General features: G+C 67.2%; 1 protein-coding gene across 1 annotated transcript; it reads left to right on the forward strand.

Moving 5' to 3' along the window:
- Window positions 1-19,576, forward strand: ARID3A (AT-rich interaction domain 3A). Its single transcript, XM_075723744.1, has 8 exons — window positions 1-425; window positions 1,111-1,432; window positions 16,498-16,570; window positions 17,649-17,832; window positions 18,044-18,291; window positions 18,711-18,998; window positions 19,090-19,179; window positions 19,362-19,576. Exons 1-8 carry the CDS (start codon window positions 1-3, stop codon window positions 19,574-19,576), a joined length of 1,845 nt encoding a protein of 614 aa, XP_075579859.1.
- The last annotated feature ends 594 nt before the right edge of the window (window positions 19,577-20,170 follow it).

Here is a 20,170-nt window from a genome sequence, read left to right on the forward strand (position 1 = left end):
ATGAAGCTGCAGGCGGTGATGGAGAACCTGCAGCGGCAGCAGCGCGCGCGGCTGCAGCAGGCGATGGAAGCGCGGCAGCAGGAGCAGCAGCAGCAGCAGCAGCGCTCCACGCCACCCCCCACGCAGCCCCCGCCGGCCCCGGGGCAGACCCCCGCCAGCACCCCGGCCCGGGGCCGTGGTCAAGATCCGGCCCCAGCACCCTCGGAGGAAGGAGCGGAGCCTGAGAGCGCGCACATCCAGCGGGCGCAGATGGCCGCCCTGGCCGCCATGCGGGCAGCGGCCGCTGGCCTCAGCCACTCGTCCAGCCCGGGGCTGTCGGATGAGAGCCAGGTCTCCGAGGAGGAGGAGGAGGAGGAACGCGGCGAGGAGGAAGAGGATGGCGGGTACCAGCAGGAGATGGGCTCCGAGGAGGATGAGGAGGATCTGTGAGTATATGCTAGCACGGACTAGCAGCTCTTACGGGTTTGGGGAAGGGGCAGGGACGTGGTCTGGCCCCGGCAGGTTTTGGCATGGCCGGTCAGGGATGTAGGCTTTCCTTTGGGGCAGGGGAGTGGTGGTGGAGGCTGCCGGGGGGCTGCCTGCGCTGCGCCGGGCAGCTGGGTTTGTGCAGCTCGGGACGGGGAGTGTGTTGGTGCCGTCGGGATGTCCCGGAGCAGGAGGTGCCGAGAGCAGCAGCTCAGCTCGGCAGCCGTGATTCCCCATGCCGGGCTGGCATGGGGCGACGTTTCATCTCTGCCCAGGGAGCTACATGGAGCCATGACAGAGGATCTCGGTCTGGCTTTAAATTATGCAGCACCCTCGTGGCTGCCTCCTCCCAGCCCGCGTCCTCTCCGGGGCAGGGAACAGGCTGGGAGCCATCTGGCAGAGCTCTGCTTGCCGCTGGAGCTGCTGTCTTGGGATGCCGGTGGCCAGCAGTGCCCCACGGGGCTGCCACCCGCCGACGGGGGTGTGCCGGCGCTTCGCTGGCTTCCCCGTGTGCCGGGCAGGTGGTCCCAGCCCCACGGCTGTGGGGCGCCCCTGGGGCGGGCAGGCAGGGAAGAGGGGTGGGCTTTGGGGACCCAGCCCCCTGCCTAGCATGGAACCAAATGTCTCCTCTGCCCCCTGCTCTAGGAAGGGCAAGTGGGATGACGATGACTTTGAAGAGGACCTGGGCGAAGAGGAGGAGGAAGAGGAAGAAGAGGAGGAGGAGGAAGAGGAAGACTACGAGGAAGAGGAAGACATGGGAGAGGAAGGGCTCAGCTCGGCAGAGGCGGTGCGGGCGGGTGCAGGATCCCTGCTGCTCCGTAAGCCCCCGGCACCCCAGCATTACCGGGGCGAGCCGCAGCGGCTGCCGGGCGGGCAGGAGCGGCTCCCCTCCGGACTGGGCCACGTGCAGCCCCCGCCGCCGGCGCCCGACCACGGCGACTGGACCTACGAGGAGCAGTTCAAGCAGGTAGGTGCCCGCCAAGATGCGCGTGCTCCCCCGTGTCTGTCCCTTCCCTGCTCCCCCGTGTCCGTCCCTTCCCTGCTCCTCGGCTCTGCTCTGCATCCCTGCGTCCTTGAGAGCCGTGGTGAGATGCCTCTGGCAGTGCCGCGATCTTCTCGGATCGAGCTGCCATTCTTGGTGCTAAGAAAGCACGGGATTTCTCTGGGATTTTAGTGCTTGGGCTCAGTTTTGCCCCCTCCCCTGTCACTTTGATCAGTGGCTCCGGTGGGATCCTGTGTCCCAGCTGGCTCTGTGGCGCAGGTCCTGGCTTTGGTCCTGGCACAGGCGGACAGTGTGACAGGGTTTGCTGCAGGAACCTGGGAGGACTCTGGCAGCAAATGATGGAAAAAACCCACCCCGAACCTCCAAATCTGAAAGGACTCTTGGTTTTCCTCTTCTCGACCCTCCCCGAGCCGTTTTCGGTGGGGACCTGGCTTACTCCCATCACCACAGAGGTGATGCCTGGCAGGATGGCTCCAGCCTCATGGATGCTTGGGGGCAGAGCTGCCCTCCTGCCACCGCCAAAATGCCATTGAAGAGTGAAACTGGGGAGAAAGCACTCCGGTTGCCCCCTCCGCCACCTTCCCCATGCTGGCTGAGCCGGGCTGACAGGAGGCAGGCACGCTCCCGCTCTCTCCCGGCGCTGGAGCTCGCTGCGCCCTGCTTTCGGCTAATAGAAGGAAATGTGCTGCGAGCTGGGGCTCCCCCGGGGCTGCCCGGTGCCTTTGATGTGTGTGTTTAAATACATCTGAGTTTAGGGCTGGGGAAGGGACGGGAGCCAAGAGCAGCAGATGGGACCCAGATGGAGCAGCCGGGGCACGGTGGCCTTTCGGGAGGGATGCGACGGCCCCTGCCCCTTCCCCAAAAGGGGGAAAGGGCTGCCGGGATCTGCCGGCACATCTGGATGCAGGCAGCTTCACAACAGGGCTGGTGGAGGAAGCACAAGCGAGCGCGGAGCGTGCGGCCGCCCTCGCCGGCGCGCTCCTGCCTGGCTGCGGGGAAGGAGGGATGCTTCTGCCCCGTGCGTCCCTCGTGCCGCTGCACCCACGCTGCCTCTTCTTCTTGTGGTTTCTCTCTTTTGTGCTTCCTGCTGTCGGGGAGCGAGGGGCCGGGGACGCGATCTTGTATCTGTGAAAAAGCTTTTGTGATACCACAGCTGTGATCTTCCTGTTTGTCACCGGGTTGGTGCTGTACCGGACCCGTGCGCCAGCTCCGGCGGCCTGGCAATCGCTCCCAGCCCTCGGGATCCAACGGCAAAATCTGGGGCTGGGTGGCTGGCGGTGCCTGCAGGACCCGTGCCGTGCTGCCGCAGCGGTCCACAGATGCGCCGTGGACCGTGCCGTAGTCTCCATCGAGTCCTCTGGTTGGAAATTAGGAAAAATTTCTTTTCGGAAAGGGTGGTCAAGCATTGGAACAGGCTGCCCAGAGAGGTGGTGGAGTCCCCATCCCTGGAAGCGTTCAAAAAACAGGTAGATGTGGCACTTTGGGACATGGTTTAGTCTAGTCTACCCTTGATTGGTTTAGAGTGGACTTGGTGGTGTGGGTTAATGGTTGGACTGGATGATCTTAAAGGGCTTTTCCAACCTAAATGATTCTAAGATTCTATGATTCTCTGCCGCAGCGCTTGGGGACACCAGCCCGAGTCCCAGTGCATCCTCTGCCTGCTCCCCATCTCTTCCCCTTAAGCTGTGCGGGCGAAAGAGGCCGAACCACCCTTTTCCCCCGGCTTTGCATTCCAGCAGAAAGCTTCCCGGGGTCGGCGGGGAGAGCCCTGCGCGGCGGGTAATCGTGGAAGCAGCCGGAGGGGGGAGGAAAGCGGTTGCCACCGCTGCACCGTGGGCGGAGGAGAGAAGGCGAAGCGCCCGGCCGGGAGAGGCTTTCCCCGGCACGTCAGCCTGCCAGCGTGCCGGTGCTTGGATCGCGGCCGCTGGAGCCGGGCCAGGGGGTTGCTCGGCGCAGCGCGGCGCTGGCCGGGAGCTCCTCCTGGCCGCCCTCCAACGCGTGCCGCCGAGCGCTCCAGCTCCAGCCCAGCTGGCGCAGCCAGGCCGACGCAGCCTGGGAAGGAGCAGCAGGAATGTAAACAGCGAGCGTCGGGCGTGGGGCGGCCGCCCTGGCCCCGGCGCTGCTTGGCAGAGGATGTTTTACCCCTTCCCTGCCCTTGCTCCCGCCGCTGCCGCCCCTTCGCCGGGGTAGAGGCGCGTTAGGGGAGACCCCGGCAGCGCCGGGGTGCTGGGAGAGCCCGCGGGGATGCGGTGCCGCAAACGCGGCCGTGCCGGCGCTGGGCCTTCCCACCGCAGCGGGGAAACGCTGCTCGAGGAAGGGGCTATTTCGGGGTTCCTCTTTTTTTTTTTTGCAAACTTGCTCCTCGGCGCTGGGAGCCCCTCTGCTCTCCCGCAAGCTTGCGGGGAGCACGCGGCCTCCTGGGCGCCTCAGCTGAGCCGGGCCCCCCCCCTGCACCCCCTGGGTTGAGTTGTGGCTGCGTGGGCTCGGTTTGGGGGAGGTGGGTGACTTTGATTTCTTTCTCCCTGCCTCCAAGCAGGCTCGGGGGGGCCCCCCCAGGCAGCTGAGGGCTGGCGGTCCGGCCCCAGCCCCCACCACCTCCGGGGCTCTCCAGGTCTCGCTGCGGTTCGGGTTCAGCTCCAGATGTGCTGGCGCTGGTGAACAGCTTCAGCCTCCCCGGCCCAGCTCTCTCTGTGCTCAAGGTCCTTGCCGGGCACTGCCGCCATCCGAGCCCCCGTGCCCATCTCCCCACCGAAACCCTGGGTGCCTGCTGGGGGGCTGTCCCCGACCTCCGCTGCGGGGTTTTATTGACCCATCTGGGACAGATTCCTGCAAACCGAGGTTTGGATGGATTGAGCTGCAGGGGGGGGGGAGGAGGAGGAAGAGGAGGAGGAGGAGGGGGCCCGGTTCAGGGGGGGAGGAAGGGGAAGGCGCGAGGAAGAGTTATGGAGGTTAGGGAGCTGGCGCGTGGCACCTCCCCGTCCCCGGGGACGGCTACCGCGCAGGCAGAGGTCAGCTCGGCGGCTGACCCGGGGCGCTGCCCGCGCGGGCAGCAGAACAAAGGAGCCCCCGGCACGGCGAGGGGCGCGGGGGGCAGCGGCTGCCGAGGGCGCGATGGCTCCTCAGGGGGGAAAAGGGGCATTTTTGGGGCGGGAGGAAGCTCCCCGTGAGGAACAGCCGTCACGTTGTCCTCCCGCACCGGCCGGCAGCGAGGGCAGGCTCGCTTTCGTTTTGATCTGGCGCTTGTTGTAGCCCCGCTGCGCCGGAGGGGTCCGGTGGGACGTCGGCACGTTGCTGCACGGCTGGGCTGGGGCTGCGTTCGCTCCCGTTTGGGTTTGGGGTTGTCTCTAACCTCACCCCAAAAGGCACCACGGGTCCCCGGGGGGCTGGGGCGATGCCGGCGTGTCCGAGCTGCCGGCCTGGAGCTGGGCTCGGCCGTGGGGGTCTCGGCTGGCTGTGGGCACCGCGGAGGGCTGTGCTGCGAGGGGCTGGGGGTGACCCCCAGCACCCACCCCTCCGGGCACCATGGCCAGGTGCCGGGGCTCACTGGGGCTCGCACCGTGGGCGTTTGCCATCGTGCCGCCGCTCCGGACGGCGATGCTCACGGGGGGGAACCGGGCTTTGACGAGCCGCCGGAGCATGAGCGGCTCAGCCAACCCCTGCCAAAAATCTGGCACTGCTGCGTGCCACCACAAACTGCTGCGTAATGCCTGGCCGGCGAGCTGCTGCCGGCGGTGTGGGGCTGACGGGGGGGAAAAACCTGCTTTGATGTCTGCACCCCAGCCCTGGCGGGTGAGCGGGGGGGGCTCTGCTGCTGCTCTGCAGAGAACTCCCCTCCTGACCTTTCTGTTTCGTTACCGCTATTACTGCGCCCTACTAATACCAGGAGCGTGAGCCCTGGGTGCATCAGCAGCCCACGGAGCCGGAGTTTCCTGCCTCTGCCTCTTTTGGAGTTTCCTGTGCTGCTTGCGCTGCCCCGGGTGCCTGCACCCCGTCACCCCATCACCCCGTGTCCCGCAGGAGGGCAGCCGGGGCGGCCGGCGGCATGGGGGGGGGGGTCTGCAGCAGCCACTGGGCTCCCTTTGGGGTGCCCCATTTGGGGTGCCCCAGGCTGATGTTTAACCCCCTGTCTTCTGGCTCCCGTTCGCAGGAAGCATCGGAGGCTTTAAGAAGCTGACGTGGTGCTGGGGGGGAGGCTGTGCCAGCGGTGGGGTGCCGGTGCGGTCCCGGTGTTCTGGGGGGATGAGAGGTTTCTTAAGCTGTCCGAAATGGGGACGGCTGAACTGCACCAGTGGCACGTGGGGGGCGAAAACCTCAGCCCTTATCTTGTGCCGAGCAGCGCTCCCTTGAGATACGGCATTTCAAAGTGCAACGGTTAGGGAAAAAAAAAAAAAAAAAAAAAATATATATATATATATATAAACCGAAAGCAACTCTGCAACCTCGGCAGGCAGCACGCTGAGTGCAGCAGGGGCAAAACCGGACCCCCCACACTCTGCTCACCCCCAGGCTTGGGGACCAAGCGCACGTGGCGGGGCCCCGGGAAGATGAAGCTGGGATTTTCCTAGGGGAACCACAGGAGGGGCTGAGGAAAAGCCCATTTCTCCTCTGGAACCCCGGGGCTCAGAGCCCCGTGCAGAAACCCTGGGCTCTGGTTAAAGCGTGGGGGATCCCCTCTGCCCCCACAGGCAGCAGAGCCTGGGGTACGGGGCCCTGAGCCCCTTTCTCCCATGGATTATTTTTATTTAAAAAAGCCCAACGCTGGCTGGGGGGGGAGCAGGGCCAGGAGCGGGGGGCCCTGCGGCCTCTTAACAAGGGCGGGAGGGTCCATTTACTTTCTTTAAAATATTGATTAGAGCTTTATTGCATTAGCCAGCCGAGCGGATGAGCCGCCCCCAGGGGAGGGCGAGGGGGCCCTTGCGCGGGGAAAGGGGCACCAGAGCGTTGTCCCCCGGCCGGGGGTCGCCGTCCCCCCACCCCAAACGCAGTTTTGCTCCGGCTGGTGCCGCGGCACGGCGGGGGCACAGATAAAGGGGAGCGCCCTGGGGCCCCCGGCCGGGCTCTCCTGCGCCAGGAGGAGGCGATTGCGGCGCCTGGCCGGGCTGGCGGCAGATAACGGGGGTGAGGAGGGGAACGGGGTGGGATGGGGTGCTGAGGGCCGCGGTTCGGTCGCAGGTGGACCCGTGCCGGGAGAAAAGCCATCGCCTGTCTTGCCCCATGCTGCCGTCCAGCTCGCTGAAGGGTGTTCCTGGCCAGGGATCCAGCCCGGTAATCGGCTCACGGCGCTCGGGGAGCATTCCTGGAGCCGTAATCCTGCTGGATCCCCGGCCGGGGGTCAGGGACTTCTCCTCGGCGAGAGCAGCTTAGCTGCCGAGTGCCACCCCCAGCCTGACGCCTGGGTGCCCGCACGGCCCGCGGGTGCCCATCCCAGCATCCAGGGACTGCGTGAGGCCGTTTGTCCCAATGAGACCCGGGATAATTAACGAGGTGGGGGACAGGGGATGTGTCCCTCCCACCCCAGTGCCTTTGCCCGGCTGATTTTGCTTGCTCTTGGGGGGACCGTCCCCCCAGCACCCCTCGGCTCGGGAGCCAGGCTGGCTCCCCCCAGCCTGGGCATCGCCGCTGGCGTCCCCCCGAGAGCCCCAGCCCCCCGGGCTGGTTCAAGGGCTGGAGAGGAGGCAGCCGCCTCCCAGCTCCAGCACAGCTGAACTAACAGGAATGAGGGTTTATTTAAAAGAAGGAAAAAAAAAAAAAAAAGAGCAGAGACGAGAGCAGGTCCTTTGTCAGCAAAGCAAACAGCCGCCCGGCAGCGGAGCGGTTGGGCAAGGGCGCAGCGTTGCTCCATCACCCTATTTCTGGCCCAAACCGCAGGAGAAATGGCAGCCGGTCCTGGGGCCCAGCCGGACGTGCCGCAATCGGGGGCCGGGGCGAGGGGCGGGTGGCAGTTCGGGGACGGCGGGAGCTCCCTGCTCTCCCCTGCGCACGTCCCTGACCGCGCACCTGCCCGCGCTGCCCGTGCGGCCGCTCACTAGATTCGCAGCCTGCCGGCGCAGCCGGATCGGAGCTCGAGGCGCAGCTCCCAGCTCGGCCCCTGACCCGCTCCCTGACCCTTCCAATCGGTCGCTTAATCTGCTTGCGCCTGGGTCCCCGCTCCGGACAGAGCTGGCGATAATCCACCCTGCGCCGGGGCTGCTCGGGGCCGCGGCTCTGTTCCCCAGGCAGGGGCAGGCATGCCGGTCCCTGCTCCCCACGCGTAGCTCCCCATGGTCCCCGCTCCCCACCACTGTCACCGGTGATGGTGATCCTTCAGGAAAGGGCTTCCCTGTCCCCCCCAAGCACCCCTCTGCCTGCGGCCACCATGGAGACCCCCGCTTAGGCAGTAGTGCCTGCTCTCAGAGACCCAAACACCTGCCATGTGCCACCCCGGGCTGCCGCCCGCTCCGGTGCTGCGATGGGACGGGGTCATCGGGCAGCAGCTTTGCTGGAGCCAGCATCGCTCTGGTGCCGCATCGGTGCCATGGCAAAGGAGCCATGGCGGCGGCCGTCCCCCGCCACCCCCTTCCCCTCCATGGGTCGCTGGTGGCGTGAGGAAGCAGCGAGGTTTTGGCGCTGCCGGAGCAGCTCTGCGGTGATGGTTCCCAGGGCTGATGGCCCGCAGCTGGCTGCCTGTCAAAACCATCTGTGGCTGCTGGACCTCTTCCAACTCCTGCGGGCAGGGCCGGGGCGAGCGGGAACCCCCCCTCCCCGGGACCCCCACCGCGGCGGGGACCGCTGGTGGGGTTGGCGGAGCAGCCGTCCCACGGGCAGACGGAGGTGCGGGACCTCGCATTTCAGGAACAGATTTGCAATTAGACAAATCCCCGGCCAGGCAGTGGAAGCCCTGGGTGACTCATCTGCTCCGGCTTACAGCGATCCCCTTTCTAAGGCGATCATTTACATATGGTGGAATTTAAACCCCAGCTCGCCTGCAAAGGCCAACCAAGCTGCCGCTCCTGCCCGCACAGCTGCCCCCGTGCCCGGGTCGGGTCCTCGCCCGGGGGTCTGGACCTGCCAGCCCTGTTGGGTGTCACCCCGGGGAGGTCTGGGGCACACGGGGAGGGACAGCCCCAGGCAGGGGCCTCAGCTGGGTGCCCCAAGGGTTTGCACCACTTTTCCATGGGGAAAAGCTTTACTGCTCTGGCCATGGTTTTCCCGGGTCTGTGCCACGTGGCTCCGGCTCAGCTGCCCACCCGGGGTCCACCCAGCCGGTGGTGGGGAGCTGCGCCAGCAGCGTGCGAGCCGGACCCTGGGTGTTGCTCCCTGGGACGAGCTTTCTCAACACTGCCTGACTCCACTGAATTAATATTTGCACAAGGTCCGGTGCGATAGCGAAGCATGTGTCAAGGGCATGCACCGGCACGCACGCGGCGAAGGCCGGGAGAGCCGACGCTGCCGGGATGACTCCCATCCGCCCGCCCCAGCCGGCGGCTCCCGGCTTGGCAGGGGGCAGCGGCTCCTCCGTCCCCCCGCCGCTCGGCGGTGACCTCTGGGCAGCCCGTGCCACGCGTCGGCGTTCAGACACTGAACCGGTTTTTGTTTTAGCTGGAGCCCGGCAAGCTGCCGCCCAGCGGGTCCCTCGGAAACCGTCATTTGGAATGCACTTGCAGCAGGATTCGCTTCCTCCTCCGCGGGAAGGGGAAAAACAGCAACAGCGCAGCCGTCCTGGGAGCCAGCATCCGTCCGGGCCCAGCAGCACGCTGCACCGGGATGGCTCCGGCGCGTGGACGTGGATCCATGCCGAGCGTCCCGGCGGCTGCCGGCTGGCCGGGCAGGAGCGACCCCGCGGCGTGGCGTGGCGGGCGGCTGATGGGCGCGCAGACAATGGGGGGTCAGGGAGGTTAAATGGCGACTAATTCGCCCATTCAACGTCCCCCTCCGCGGCGCGGTGACACCCGCCGTGTCAGCGCTGACACCGGCCCGCGTCCCCCCCGGGTCGCCCGTGTGGCTGCTCCCACCAGCCTGGCTGGGGAGGCGGCAGGTCTGGGCATGGGGGCTGCGCGAGACCCCCATCCTGCTGGGGGCTCGGTTTGGGACGGGACGCTGCCTGCGGTGCCGTGGGCTCCTGCTCATCCCTGTTCCCCCCCCGTGTCTGGCAGGGGTGGCTCCCACGGGACCACGGCCAGGATGCGGCTGCAGCATCGCTCGGGGGGGAGTTGCAGGTGCTGGCGGAAGCCCAGGTGGTCTTGGGACCCCCAGCCCTTTGGGGCGATGGCTGGGGATCAGGACTGGGCTTGTCCCTGTGCCGCAGGAGCGCCGACGGATCTGCCACCCACCGGCTCCCGCAGCCCCCATCCCGAGGAGGAGGCACCGGCGGAGAGAGGCACCTGCGGCGGGGCTGCGTCCCGGTCCGGGCGGTGCCGACCCGTGGAGGGGACAATGCTGGGAACCGACGGGAACAATAGTGCAGACGGGAAGCGCAGCGGTGAGGGCCCAGCGCTCCCCGGCTCCCCCCCGCAGAAGCGGCCCCCCGCCCTGGGCGGCCCCGGCCGCGCTCAGGCAGCAGGAATCCCGCCGGGCCGGTCAGTGGACTTGGCCGCTGGCAGCAAGAGCCGGACGCGTCCCGTCCCGTGAGGGCGAGGCTCCCGGCAGCACCATCCCGCTCCCGGCTGGCCTCGGAGCTGGCGAGCGAGGTGGTGGCGGGGGCCGCCCTTGGGGATTTTGGGGAAGGGGCGCACGCCCCTGCCCCTTGGCAGCCCCTTCCCGAGGGAAGGGTGTGATTTGTGGGGGCTCGCAGGGGATTAGGGATGGGGACGGCGAGAGGTGACCCGTCCCTAAGCTGAGCGCTTTATCTGTGGCGGGATCTGTGCCGGGGCCAGAATCTCCCTTTGCCGGGAGGGATCAGCCCCAGCAAACCCGATACCCCCATGGCTGGGGGGGGCCATACCGGTGCTGCCCCCCGGTCACCGCGACAGCCCTGCCGAGGGAAGGGGGCTGCGCTGACCCCGGCCCGGAGAAGGGGCTGCACGGCCTCGGGCACCCCCAGCCCTGACTCAGCCACCATCTTACGGGAAACGACCTCAGCAGCGTCACCCGAAACACTTCATTTCGGCACTTGTCGCCAGCCCTTCTCTCCAGTTTTTACAAATTACTTTCTTTTTCTGAATAAGTGCCCCCCCCACCACCACCCCGACTGCATGTCCTGGCTTCGGCGTGCCGGGGGTCGGGGGGCTGCGTGCGCCAGCCGGGAGCAAGACGGGAAACACCACCCGCGTGTTTATTCTTCGTTAAATAACTTGTTAGCGTGCGCCGTCTCTTCCCCTCCCGGCATCGCCCCTCGGCTGTCAGCGGGACAAAGGGACGCGTCCCTGGGGGCCGCTCGGAGGAAGGAAGGAAGAAAAGAAAGAGAGAGAAGGAGGCCAGCCCCCCCCGCCACCCCCCATCGCGCCGCCCGGGCTGGAATCAGCGCGGATGTTTGCCGTGCTACCTGCCGTGGGCGCCTCACCGGGGTGGGCTCTCCCCTGCAGCTGCCTTTGTTGTATTTTTTCCCTAAATACAGAAATTCAGGCCTTTCCAGCCCCTTGCGAGGCGGTCGGCCCCGCTGGAGGGGTCACCAGCCCCCCCCATCCCTGCTGCTGTGGCTCTTGGGGGTCTGCGCCCCCCCCAGCTCACGGCGTGCACGTCCCAGGCCAATTTCGAAGAGAAGGGAGGAAAGCCGGGAGTGTTGAGACTTCCTGGCAATGGAAAAGAAACTTGAAAATTATTCCCTGAGGCTTGAAAACCCGGAACCGAGCCGTGGCGGGGGGGTTGTTTTTAACTCGGACGCGGGACGCTGGCTCCGGACGCTGCGATGCGGACTCCTCCGCAGCCCCGGCCCCGCACAGCCCTGCTCTCTGGTTGGGGGGTCCCTGTGACCCCCTGGCGGGGTGGGCGCGGGGTTTCTGCCGCTGGGGAGACTCGCCTGGCTCCAGCATAAGCTCCGGCATTACCGGGGCCGTGCTCTCGGAGCCTCGTTAAATGGCGCTTCCCTTCCCTGCTTTAATTGTGCTCCTTTGCCCGCAGCTCGGGGGGGCCGTTAGCAGGGGAGCGGTGGGCTGCTCGGGACGGGGGGATGTTACCTCCGTCCCTCCCGGCAGACCCCTGGCACGCACTGCTCCCGTGCCGAGGGCTCTGTCCCGCATTCCTGGCATTGCCGAGGGGCCGCCTCCCCGGCAGCCCTTTGAAAGCCAACGGGTTGGGATTTTCCTGTAATCTGGTTTGAAACGTTAATCCGGTCATCCACACCAAACGCCGGGCCGGCATCCTGCCGGGGCACTGGGGTGCAGGGTCAGCGCCGCCCACCTGCCCGCCGCCTTCCTAATTCCTCCTCCACTTAATTATATATCTGCTGGCAATGGCCATCTGGCACCTCGTCCTCAGCCGGCCGCAAGGACGGAGGGCTGGAGCCGATGGGGGTTGCACCGGCGGCGAGACATCGGGCACCGCGGCGCAGAGCCAGCTGTGCCGGTGGTGCCGGGCATTTGCTCTGTGCTGGGTGAGCGCCGGGAGCACCGGCTGCACCGGGCTGGATCCCCCAGCCTGGGGGGCTCTTGGGGAGGTGGGGGGTATCTCCTATCCCCCCACCCCGAGCCAGGCTGGGGTCGGCTGTGCCGCGGCATCCCCTGGCACCGCGCTCTCGCCGTGGGGACCCGTCAGCGGGGCACGGTAAGAGGATATTCTCAGGGCAGCTGTGTTACAGATTAAGTCGTTTCCACCTCCCTGCGGCCTCCCTAATTACGAAATGTAAATCTATTGAGTCAGCGGCGGCAGGGCGGCCTCTCCCCGCGGCTCGCTGCCCGGCGGCCGGCGTTACCTTTGCACCGAGCCTCACTGCCTCCGCCCACACTTCCCCGACGAGGAACCGTGCTTTGTGCCAAGCAGAAGCCGTGCTCGAGCGTGGCAGGCAGGGCATCGGAAGCAGCCGGGGATCGACACCAGCCGGGGGTCAGCACCTGCTGATTTCAGTCCGGTGGTGCCAGCGGCAGCCGGTCCGCGCCGAGCCCGGCTGCGTGCTCGGTTTCGCACGCTGCTGAAACGAGAACATGTTTCTGTTCCTCAATTTTTATTTTGAGACCCAACATCTAAGCTTTCCTACAATGCCTGCGCTGCCTTTCGGTGTTTGCGGGGTGCATGGCTCTTCTGCTGCCTCCTCGCCAGCGTGGGAGCGCCGCGGGCTGCCAGCGAGGCGTCCCGGCAAACGCGGGATGCTGTCAATGCGAGGAAATCCTGCGAGGGGGCTGCTGGAAGTCGCTCGTCTCTGCCCCCTTCCATGTTTCTGCCTGTGCCCGGGGGGCGAGGGGGGACGGGGGCAGCTCGGCGGATGCTGCTCGGTCATGCGGTGCCCGCCGCGGTGCAGGCAGAGCACGTCCCGGCCACGGCAGGGCACGTCACATCCTTGCCTCGCGGCACTGCTGGCCAAGCTCCCTGGGAAGCTGCCCTCGCACTGGGCGGTTCTGCTGGCGTCGGCAGAGCCCGACGAGGGTCCGGGGGGGCTTCTGGGGGTGCAGCCAGGGAAGCGCCTGGTATGGGGGAGCCCGGCCGAGCCCCTCTCCCCACTCCAGGGCAGCGGCAGCCGGCGAGCAGCAGCTGAGCGCGGTGGAGCTGTCGAAATCTCGCCGGTAACCACAAGCGGCAGCTTGCGAAATGTCCTTTGCCCGGCAGCCGCAGCTGGGTGTGCCGGCAGGGCCTCGAGGGCGCCAGGCAGGAGTGGGTTTCCCTCTGCTCGCCAGCCCGGGTAACCTCCGTGGCTTCGTCCTGGCTGGGGTGGCGGGGGGAGAGTGGCCACGGCCAGCAGAGTTCGGCATGGGACCACCGGGGCTGGCGGGCGGTGGGGGGGGCGCGTGGAAGGACGGCACATGGGGCAGCCACCCGCCGGCTGCCGCTAATCCCCACGGCCCGGCCGGCACACGCTTTCCTCAGCTGACGGTTAATTTTCTTTCATCCTCTTAAACGCGTCCGTTCCCCTCGGGACTGAGCCGGGGGGAGCTCACGACCGGGGGGGTCGCGGCGGTAAATGAACCGGCGCATTCGTCCCTTCCCAAACGCAGCCGCAGTTCCCACCTGCAGCCAGGGGAGAGCAGCTTTATTTAAGAGCTGGCTTTATAAAAATTGAATGAACCGATGTTTTCATAAACGGCTAATCGATTTTTAGAGCTCTGCAGGTTAATAGGCTGCTTGTGACTCCCTCGTGCTGCGCTGGGTGCTGCGCCGGGACAGCTCCGCGTTCGGTGCTGGCCGGTCGTGCCCGCGCCCCGCTGCGATTCGGGACCCCAGGCCCTGGGGACGGCGTGGGGGCCGAGGCCAACGCCGCTGCCAGCTCTCCCCGGGGACGGGTGAAACCCTGCTAGGGCCGGGGTCACGGCCCCGTGCTGCCAGCACTTCTGGTTTTTCACATTTTCCTTTCTCCCGAGCAGGAGGGCGACGGTTTTCCAGCCCCCCCTTCCCCTCCGCTGCGCCACGGCACTTCTCCCTCCCTGGGTTTGTATTTAATCCCCCGGCTGGGCTGAGCGCGCCCCGGCCACCCGGCACACCGCCTGCCGCTCCTGCGTCTGATGCACGGGAGCTGCGGTGGCACTGGTGCTGCCCCGTGGGCCGGGGGTCCCCGTGGTGCTGGGGGTCCCCACGGTGCTGGGGGTCCCCGTGGTGCTGGGGGCCCCCATGGTGCTGGGGGTCCCTGCGGTGCTGGGGGTCCCCACGATGCTCTGGTGCAGCATCTGTGCCATGGTGCCGGTGCCGGGAGGTTGCAGCCGCTGCCCCAGCTGCGCAGGCAGGGCTGTCGCCTCTTTTAGTGGGGTTAACGGAGTGCGGGGTGTTTGGGTTTGGGGGGAACCGTGGCAGGCGGCAGGGGTGCCACGCCGCCGGCTCGAGTGCAGCCCCGCGAGCGGCGAGCAGCTCAGCACCCCGCAGGATCGTGCCGCAGCGGCGGGCGCCAGGGAAGCCCTTTCTCTGCGTGCGGCTTTCGGAGTCGCTCGAGGAAACGGGGGAGGCTGGATTGGCGCCGGCCCAACATCCCTCGGCCGGTCTGGAGCAGCCTGGGCGGCTCAGCCCAAAAAACCGCGGCGGTGCCCGCTGTGCCGCATCCTGCCCCTGCCCTGCCGGGGGGCACCGCTCAGCTCCCTCTGTGCCGCAGTTCCTCGGGGCTCCCCCTGCACCCGCACCCCTCGCTGGGGTGGGAGAGGGGCTCTGAGGAGTCTGGGCTGGAGTTGGCAGCTCCTGCCCCTTCCCCGGGGGCTTGCTGGGAGCCGGGCGAGCCTTGCAAGGTTTCCAGGGGAACTGGGGGTTTATGGCTTTCCCGCGGCGCCCTGCCCCTCTTATCGCGCGGCCCCATTGATCCCTTTGATCGGCACCGGCCGGCGAGTTCAGCCCCGCGGGATCCGGATCCTCCCTGGGGGTCAGTGGGAGGAGGGGGCTCGCACCCCTCGCTTGCAGCTGGGGCAACAGCCACCCCACGAGTCCCGGTGCCACCGGGGTGCCGTGCCGGGCATGCCCGCGGGACAAGCGGGCGTATCGGTGACCCGGTTAATGTGCTGATGTGCCGCCGCACGGTTGGCGGCCCCGCGGTGCGTGCCTGGTGAGTTATGTGCTAATATTTATAGCCGCCGCGGCTCCGCTGGCAGTTATTCAGAGTTGTCATTGAGAAAAGCGGGAGCCGCTCGGCACCGAGGGGACGGGGACGGCGGGGACGGGGCGAGGCGAAGGCTGCGGCGTCCATCCCCACGGCGTCTGGGCAGCGCCTGCCCCATGCAGCCCCTCCGCTGCCACCCTTCCTGGGGGGTGGATTATCCACCAGCCGGTGCCTCCCGGCAGAAACCGTGCTGGGCTTCAGCTGCCAGCACCGGGGAGAGGCAGAGCCAGCGTGGCGTGCCTGCCTGCGTGCCGGGACGCTCCGGCCAGCAGATCCTGCTGCCATAAATCAGGCAGGAATGTGCCGGGCTGTCAGGCGTGGGGTGGGGTCCCAACAAAAGCTGCCCCAGCAGAACCGGTGCTCGAGGCGCGGCTGTGCCAGAAGCCTCGCCTGGGTCTGCCTGCCCCGGCTCAGAAAGACGTCCCGGCTGCGTTGCATGGTGCGCCGTGGCGCGGTTCATCCTGCCAGGTTTGCTCTGGCAGCCGTGCCTTGAGCAGCGCGGCGGCCTGGGGGGACACGATCTTGCAGGAGGAGAGGCTGCCAGCCCCACGGCTGCTGCCGAATGGGCACGAAGCCTCACCGGGGCAGCCCATGCTCGGCACCGGCCTCGCCGAGCAGAGAGGAGCGGGCTCTGCCAGGTTGCACGGCAGCCAGTAGCATGCCACAGCTGGGAGGGCATCCTGCAACCCGCTCAGCACCCTCCTCGCCTCGCCACGGCCCTCGTTTGCCAGGGCTGTACTCCCAGGGACCCCCTTTGAGCCCACCACGGCAAGCACGAGCTTGCGCCATGGCACACGAGCTTGTGCTGTGGCACAGGAGCTCGCACCGTGGCACAGGAGCTCGCACCATGGCACACGAGCTTGTGCCGCGGCACAGGAGCTCGCACCGTGGCACACGAGCTCGCCGGCTCCCGGCGCTTGGCTCTCTCCGGCGCTGCAGGTGCGGAGGAGGGATCACACCGAAGCGTTGCTCCACTCTGTGCCGAGCACACACAGTGGATGCTAAAAATAACCGGGATTGGCGTTCCCGGGAAGAGCTGGGGGCCAATTGCGGCACTTGCAGCGTGGGAGCCGCTCCGGCCTGCGGGTGAGGCGTGGGGCAGCGCTGCCATTTTGGCACCAGCATTTCGGGTCCGAGCGGGGCAGGCAGGGGATGGCACCGCCGACCCGGGGTTTCTGCCAGAACACGGGTGCAGGTCAGCCCCTGGGCGCAGGGACCCTCAGGACCCCGTGGCCCTATGCAGGGCCCCCCCTGAGCCGGATGGCGAGCTGGACGGTTCAGGCCGGTGGGCACAAGCGCCAGGGATGCTGCTTTGGAAGGGTCGGGGCTCGCCGGGCGGCGGGGGGCACGGGTAAGGGGTTTTTCTGAGCATTTTTCTCCCCTCGTTGCGCAGCTGTACGAGCTGGATGGCGACCCCAGGAGGAAGGAGTTCCTGGACGACCTCTTCAGCTTCATGCAGAAGCGAGGTGAGCCCCCTCCGCAAGCCTGCCCCGCTCCCCCCCGCGCCCTCCTGGGGCCGGGGGCTCATTTCCTCGCCCCTCGTTACAACCCCGAGGTCACAGCTCCGGCTGGGCTGCTGGTTAATTTTTAACCTCTTTGCTCAGCGGGGTCAAACCTGCTGGGCTGGATCCCGCACCGGCGCCTGCGGCCCCCGGCTCGCCCGGCCCTGCTCCCCGTGCCCATCGCATCCAGCACCCTGCGGCCCCTTCCCCGCGGGGTCCGGCCCCTCCTGGGTGCGTGGGATCTGGCTTTGCCTCCCCCCGCCGTCCTTTCCCCGGGTTATCGCAAAGGGCGAAGCCCCCCCGCTGCCGGAGCTGCCTTCTCGCTCTGCCCAGGCTGGCAATGGGTGGGTGCCGGGGGTCCGAGGGGTTGGAAAGGGCTGAAAGCGAAGCGTTCGCCTGGTCGAGGCTCTGGTTCCTGCGTGGAAACCAGCGCTGGAAATGCTGACGCATCACTGCCTTCAGCCTTTTGTCAGGCAGGCGCTGGGGGAAGCACGTGTGCGTGCGCGGGGGGGCCGGGGAGCCGCTGGCCCGGCGCTGCCGGAGCTGGCTGCGTCCTGCCGGCGTCCTCCCTGAGCCCCCTCGCCCGCCGGTGCCAGGAGGGCAGAGACCCCCGGGAGGGAGGGGACCCTGCAGCCCCGTCGCTGGCGGGATGCCCCCCCGACCCCGCCATGCACGTGCGGCCCCCGGCACGGCGAGACCCTCATGGCCGGGAAGCGCCGCCGCCGCTGCCGTTATAAATAACTCGTGTTGCCGGGTGCCGCTGACCTCAGCCTAAGAAACCGCGCTCGGCCCCATTTCGGGGGCTGTGGCTGAAAACTGCGAGTTTCTGTTTCCTTTGTGCGTGGGGCCGATGCTCAGCGAGGTGGCAGCGAGGCGGGGGGTCCTGAGGGGGAAAGAAAGAGATGGTGGAAGGGGAGGGAGGAGCAGAAGCCTCCCGGCCCCACACTGCCTCGCGGGGGGTCTCGCCGGCTTCCCCCCGGCTTTGCCCTGGGGGTGAGAAAGCAGCAGCCCAGACCCCCTCTCTCCTCCCCCCGCTCCCCAGGGACCCCCGTCAACCGGATCCCCATCATGGCCAAGCAGGTGCTGGACCTGTACATGCTCTACACGCTGGTGACGGAGAAGGGCGGCTTGGTGGAGGTGATCAACAAGAAGCTGTGGCGGGAGATCACCAAGGGGCTGAACCTGCCCACCTCCATCACCAGCGCCGCCTTCACCCTGCGCACCCAGTGAGCGGCGGGGGCTCGGCGCGGTGCGGTGGGCTGGGGAGGGGGGCAACTCTGGTGGAGTCGGTGCCGCCCGTGCACCCTCTGCCCTGTGCGGGATGTTGGGGGGGACCCCGGGCCGGGGATGGTGGGGAGGGAAGGGGTGGCACGGAGGGACGGGGCGGCACATGGGCCCAGCCGCCGTGTCACCATCCCCATCCCTTTCCGCCGGCAGGTACATGAAGTACCTGTACCCCTACGAATGTGAGAAGCGAGGGCTGAGCAACCCCAACGAGCTGCAGGCGGCCATCGACAGCAACCGGCGGGAGGGCCGCCGGCAAGGCTTCGGCAGCTCCCTCTTCACCTACTCGCCCGGTGGCACCCACAGCCTCCTCTCCTCCCCCAAGCTGCCGGTGCCGGCGCTGGGGTTGGCCTCCGCCACCAACGGCGGGTCCATCACTCCCGTCCAGAAGATCAAGAAAGGTAATGGCCACCGCGGGGTCCGGGCCGCGGGCTGAGCCCCCTCCCGGCACCGGGGACGCAGCCCCAAAAAGGGCAGAGCTGGGTGCTGCGGGCTGGGGGGTCACACTCCGGTCCCAGCCCCCTCCCGGCACCGGGGACGCAGCCCCGAAAGGGGCAGAGCTGGGTGCTGCAGACTGGGGGGGTCACGCTCCCGTCCCCTCCCCAGGCTGTGTGCACTGGGGCTTGTTTTGGGGACCCTGACTCTGGTCACCCGGCTCCGGCTCCCCATGGAGGAGCAGGAGGTGCCGGGCAGCCCCTGGCATGGACACGAGGCATGGAGGGGCCCCGAGCCGGTGCGCCGTGGCCGGGGACACCCCGGGGTGGTGGCACCCATCCGTCCCTGTCCCCTGCGTCCCTGACCGCCCTCTCTGCCCCTGCAGAGGAGGACTCCCCCATCCCCATCTCCATGCCCAGCCGGCTCCCCGTCTCGCTGGCCGGCCACCCCGTGGTAGCGGCCCAGGCGGCCGCGGTGCAGGTGGCGGCGGCCGCCCAAGCCGTGGCACTGGAGCAGCTGCGGGAGAAACTGGAGTCGGGGGAGCCCCCGGAGAAGAAGATGGCGCTGGTGACGGACGAGCAGCAGCGGCTGATGCAGCGGGCGCTGCAGCAGAACCTCCTGGCCATGACGGCCCAGCTGCCCATGAGCATCCGCATCAACAGCCAGGGCACCCGCTCGCCAGGTCAGTGCCGGCCCCCGCCCCGGCAAAGCTGCCGCGGCCCCTGGTGCCGGCGGCGTCCATAACCCGGCTCTTCCCCCAGCAGAGAACCGCCAGGATTCCGCCGCCGGCCTGAGCAGCAACGGCACCAACAGCATCAGCATGTCGGTTGAGATCAATGGTATCGTCTACACAGGTGAGGGGCTCTCGCCGCGCGGGCCGGGGGCTGCTTGGCCTCTGCCGTCCCCAGCAGCCCCCGCCGCCGTGCACCCACCCCTCGCCGGCGTTCGCCCCGTTTTCGGCTGCGGACGTGGTGTGTGCCGGCAGCGTTGGCACGGCCACGCCGCCCCCCAGCTCAGCCCCCGACTCTCTCCCCAGGTGTGCTGTTCGCCCAGACGCCCGGCCCTTCCTCCTCCTCTTCCTCCTCCTCCTCCTCGCTCCCCTCCTCTGCCTACAGCAAAGGCAACGGCGGCAGCGGTGGCAGCCGGAGCAGCGGCGGCGGCGGCGGGGTGGGGAGCGGCGGCGGCACCCCCGCGGCCCCGGCCGGGCTGGCCGTGCCCCCCAGCTCTACCTCCAACAACGCTTCGCCTTAACGCCCCCGGCCCCTTCCCCCTCGCCGACACCGGCAGCCGCGGCGAGGGGGGCACAGCTCACCCCGCCAGCCCTCGCCCGGCGGCGGTCGGGGGGCCGGGGTCTCACCGGGGGCTGGCCTTGTTCTCACGTTGGTTGGGTTTTCCTTTGCAAGGAGAAAAGCTTTAGCCCGGGGGTTTTGCCGGAGCTGCGGCTATCCCGCTGTGCCGCGCCGGTCCGGGACCGTTTACCTCACTCACATCACACTTTGCACTGTACATTTATTATTATTATTATTATTATTATTTTTTAACTCGTGTTACCTCCAGACAGACGCACGGACGCCTGCCGACGCGAGCTTTAGTGAAACCCCCCGGCATTCTCTAAAGGAAAAAAAAAAAAAAAAAAAAGATAAAAAAAAATTGGAAATCGGGAGATATTTTATTCATTTAGATCCTTTTCCCTCCCCCTTTATTTTGAGAACTACACTCACTATATGGGATTTTAAGAGGTTGTTGTTTGATTGTTTTGTTGTAAATAGCTTCTATTTTATTCTCTAAAAAGAAAAGAAGAGAAAAGAATCGAACTTTAACATGCAAATGATATATATTAGTGTT

This window comes from Pelecanus crispus, chromosome 20, assembly GCF_030463565.1.
Source record: "Pelecanus crispus isolate bPelCri1 chromosome 20, bPelCri1.pri, whole genome shotgun sequence".
Taxonomy (NCBI): Eukaryota; Metazoa; Chordata; class Aves; order Pelecaniformes; family Pelecanidae; genus Pelecanus; species Pelecanus crispus.